Source organism: Sphaeroforma arctica, assembly GCF_001186125.1.
Source record: "Sphaeroforma arctica JP610 unplaced genomic scaffold supercont1.514, whole genome shotgun sequence".
Taxonomy (NCBI): Eukaryota; class Ichthyosporea; order Ichthyophonida; genus Sphaeroforma; species Sphaeroforma arctica.
In genome coordinates, this window is record NW_014040044.1 from 47,049 (window position 1) to 51,479 (window position 4,431).

The window sequence follows — 4,431 nt, forward strand, 5'->3', positions numbered from 1 at the left end:
ATTAGATGTACGTACATACATACACGCATACATGACCTCCCATGATTTTCGCCCTGGTGATGACTAAAGATGATATATCATTTGTTCAGGTGGCCAATATTTTTTTACCAAGATATTCATAGTTTTGTATTGTGTTCTTGATTCTATTAGATGTCAGCTCTTGATCCGAACTATGAGTATGTGTTCTTGCACGGTTTTGCGAGCAGCAATCAAACGTACAAGGGGACATATCTGCGAGACAAGTACAAAGAGGTGTACAACATCGACATGCATGTACCAGATCTAAATTGCGGTCCCGACTTCAGCACACTGACATTCACCGGTGCCATCAAGACACTGCACGAGTTAGATGAGACAGTCATAAAAGAAAAAGGCTCTAATTTCAAGTGGCGTATATTTGGATCTTCGTTGGGTATGTGTGCATGGATATTTTTTCTTTCTGTTATCGTTTCAATCGGTGAATAATGGTTTTTGTGTTCGTTATTCAATTTATTAAGGTGGGTACTTAGTTGTACATCAGTTTCGTTGGCAATTGTTTACATCGTAGAAGGCTTTAGTGCTCCACATCGTGCAGGGGATTTAAACCCTAAAAAGATAATATCAGAATACAACTAAAACAATTCGTCGACTGGCTGTATCCTAAAACGTTTACAGGTGGGTACCTCGCCGCGCGCTTCGCAGAGCTATACCCAGATCGTGTGGACAGGTGTCTACTGATATGCCCCGCATTTGACATGGGGTCGTGGATGCCTGGGATTTTGCCTGAAAAGGAAGAGAGTTTAAAGAAATGGGAAGCTAAAAGTTCTCAACCTTTCCCGAAATTCGGTACTGACAAGGTCACCGAAGTGCCCTGGAATTTCATTGTTGATTCTAGAACCCATCCGGCGTTCCCTAAGGTATACCAGTTTGTGGTCAAATGCAACATTGTCAATACCCGCGCGTGCCCCCTTCACTTGTGTAGATACCATCTATTGAGTGAAATGTGCCATTGTACGCGTTCTTTATCGGGTTTGTTGATCATCCTTTTGCAAAGTGACATCGATTTCTCAGTGGGAATCATAGACTCGGCGTCTCATGCGTGAGTAAGCTGTCGTTTACCCGTTAGTGAGCATGAATGACAATCTGTGACCTCCAATGTATATGTCTGCCCGTATGATAAGCACCTGTACAACAAAGATGGCTGTCGCTTAGATTCAAGGTGTATGTATCCTTGTCAGCATATAAACACTCAGTGTACTAAGAAATAGCCACATGCACCACAGAGTACAAATGCGTTGTAAAATATAGAACCCGCTACGAGATGTACTATAATCTCTTGTGAGACACTCGCCCGGCACACCAGTGTTTAGCATTGTGTGTTATCAGTCCGATGCCGCTGATTGTGTGTACTTGAACTGCAGTGCGATCGAGTTTGTGTTTGGTTCTTTACACCATATTCCCAAAATATACACCCGTTCGAATAGTTGCTATCTCATCTCACTTTCGTTATATTCTAGTGGTCACAAAAGACGGTGATCATCCATGGCCTTGAAGATGTGGTTGTACCCATCACAATATCGCAAAAGGTGGCAAACAAGGCTGTCAACACGAAGGACATGTACGTACAGCTGATCGAGGTGCATGATAGTCACGCCATGTGTAAGCCGGAGACACTCTTGGCGATACAGTCATTAGCAGCGGAGCTGTTCGAATTGAAGGAGAACAGAATATGATCCGAAATAAATTGGAAGCGATGCAAGGCCCGAGAATAAAAATATTCGAGATCACGGTCCATGCCACGTTCACGATATACATCATATCTTATTCATGTGGGGAATCAACCATCGTACTGTTAACATTCTGTTGAATACAAGGGAATCTGATGCATGCCAATTTTATTCGAAGATATTAAGACACCCATCGGACAATACATGTTACTCGATGACTGGCTCGCCATCAGTTTGAGAGACATAGATACTGGTCACGTACTATACGGCCCGCACAAGCTGAACAACTTACTCTAACAGACACCAAAGTGAGAGGCGAGAATTGATTGTTCAACCAAAACCCACCCTCCTTGGTCTGCAGGTCTGATATGTTTGGGTCTGACGCAGTTGTATCCCATTACATGCATGCTATAATTTTGAATTCCATTACATACATGCTATTATTTTGAATTCCATTACATACATGCTATTATTTTGAATTCCATTACATACAAGCTATTATTGTGAATCCCAATCCCACGCGGATCGTTGTCAGATCCAGTCTATCGCTGCTTCGATGTTTTGGGTACAGATCCGGTTGACCCGATGATCCGTACCGTCTCGCATTCGTTTCTATGTTAGATTTCAGGTTAGTCGAGACCGCGACAATTGTCAAACTCAACTTGATAAGATGCACATACGATAATACACATCTTGAGTGCCCCAGCCTTATTGATTCTCACGGACCATCTGATGGCGTCACCTACAGACAATGACTACTTGTTCGTATCTCAACGACATGAGACAGCACAGAATAGTATAGTATGCAACAACCAATGCACAGCCCGTGGTCCGCGATTCGTGCACCTCCAAACTCGCAACACTTCGCAGTATCAGACTCTCGCAATACATCAGCGAGCCTTCGCGCTAAAGCCCGGGAGAGTTTCTTGTACGCCAACCACCCTCGGCTAATGTGTATCCCAAATCGCTTACTCAATAGATCTTCGCGTTACAGCAACAATCTCCACAATAGGTATAGATAAAAGTGGTCTGAGACGCTCCCTCATCCGGTACCTTAGATTATATGTAATATTAGAGATAACCCAATCTGGACTCATTAGCTTTATATCGCCCCATTCGGCTACTCTACGTATATATCAGCCAGGCCCAAGTCATTCGCGCGACAAGGGGCAGTCTACAAGCGACGTATTGGATCGCAATCATCCAACAACGCCATACATTGACAGCTCGAGTGGCGACAATATAATGAGAAGTTTCATCCAGCAAGAGATAGGCCGGTACCGCGCGTTAATTCCGGTGCCCTTTTTTTTTGCCGACGGTTATACGCATTCCTACAATTTGCTGAACAGGTGGATGGGCTTTAGCCTCAATACTGACCTCATGCTGCACATACCATCGATCCCCACCCTACCATTCATTTCTCAACTGGGACACCTTACTTAAAGCACGTCAGGTGGGATACATGCAATTCACCTACGTAGCTGGGAACCAAACCCTGAACATCTTGCACTGTAGCTCTCTTCACTCATACTGTACCCCTCCACTGCTGCACTTAACTGAGACTCCTGGCACTCGTCGCTTCAACTACTGCTACACGGCAGCTATCACACTGCACAACTATCAGACTCCCACTACTTTTCCGTCGCGTGACTTACAGCAGATTCGGCAACTGCAACGTCTTTAACAGAGTGCGTACCCTGGCTTCCAGAGCTTCTACTTTTTTAATAGCAAGCGCATGGTCCTGCGACAACTCGGTTGGGACATACAGCGTCACCCCAACCTCTGCATAGATGGTGTTCAGTTCGCCCATAAGCCGGTCGTCCATCGCCGCCAGGGCCTTCATTCCGTGGGGGGTTGATTTCTTGCACGCAAGCAATGATCTGAAGTGGAGGAAGGGATTGTAATCAATTCAAGTGTACATAGACAGAAGAAGAACAGTGGTTATCGAAACCTAATCGAATGGGATAGGGTGAGTATGGAACCCCAGGAAATGACCAGTTCATCACCAAAGCTCTGTGAGTTGAAGTTGGACTAAGCGATCCTTGTACATCGGATATAGGGATCGGTGCGCCAGACGATAATAACAACAGGGGAATATTGTATAGCACAACTGAAACAACAGGGTTTATCTCATCAGGTTCTTCGATCACACACCCAGTCAATCCCTGCAGACGGCCGAGCCGTTCTGAAATAGGCACGCACTCATAAAACCCGTCATCGAAATACTTCTGCAAGCTGTCTTCATCATTGCGGCCGACGAACACCCCTTCTTGCATTCCTCCCTGTTATATTGAAACCGAACCGAGAGACTGTTGAGCAAAACTTCAGGATCCGATAGATAGTGGATACTAATGCACAGTTTATAACCATTTAAACAAACAAATTTGATGGCGATTAACTGAGTCTTATTCAGGTGGGTTAGTGAGCAATAAATAGTGTGGAGAAAAACAAACCTACAAGGAGGAACAAAAGACTTATATATGGAACATTCCAATATTACGACAAAAATGAGAGCGCAAATTTGTAATCAAAACAAAGACATGGGTATGTACAGCGTAAACAACAAGCGTTGGCTTGCAAATAATCGTGATGACCAGGATTTTATCCCAAAAAACAACATAAACATAAGTATATACTGTTAATACAAACAGATATATATATATATATATACATATAGATTTATATACATACATACATACATATATATATATATATATATATATAT

The 4,431-nt window shown here is 43.5% G+C and overlaps 3 protein-coding genes across 3 annotated transcripts in view; 1 reads left to right on the forward strand and 2 right to left on the reverse strand.

Moving 5' to 3' along the window:
• Positions 1–43, reverse strand: part of SARC_06880 (hypothetical protein) — a gene marked incomplete at its 5' end in the record, with an annotated part of 5,522 nt that extends 5,479 nt beyond the window's left edge. The window contains one exon of the mRNA XM_014299198.1: positions 32–43. Coding sequence (XP_014154673.1) covers positions 32–43 — 12 coding nt within the window. The remainder of the gene's footprint in view (positions 1–31) is intronic.
• Positions 44–148: 105 nt separating this feature from the next.
• Positions 149–1,798, forward strand: SARC_06881 (hypothetical protein; the record flags this gene model as incomplete). The annotated part of the gene is made up of 3 exons (XM_014299199.1): positions 149–412; positions 655–896; positions 1,497–1,798. Coding segments are annotated over 3 exons (722 nt in total), but the record flags the coding sequence as incomplete, so codon positions are not given.
• Positions 1,799–1,857: 59 nt separating this feature from the next.
• The window catches only part of SARC_06882 (hypothetical protein), a 3,570-nt gene continuing 996 nt past the window's right edge, over positions 1,858–4,431 (reverse strand). Inside the window, exons 2-3 of the mRNA XM_014299200.1 lie at positions 3,861–3,988; positions 1,858–3,586 (exon numbers count right to left, since the gene is read on the reverse strand). Coding sequence (XP_014154675.1) covers positions 3,358–3,586; positions 3,861–3,988 — 357 coding nt within the window. The 3' untranslated portion in view covers positions 1,858–3,357. The remainder of the gene's footprint in view (positions 3,587–3,860; positions 3,989–4,431) is intronic.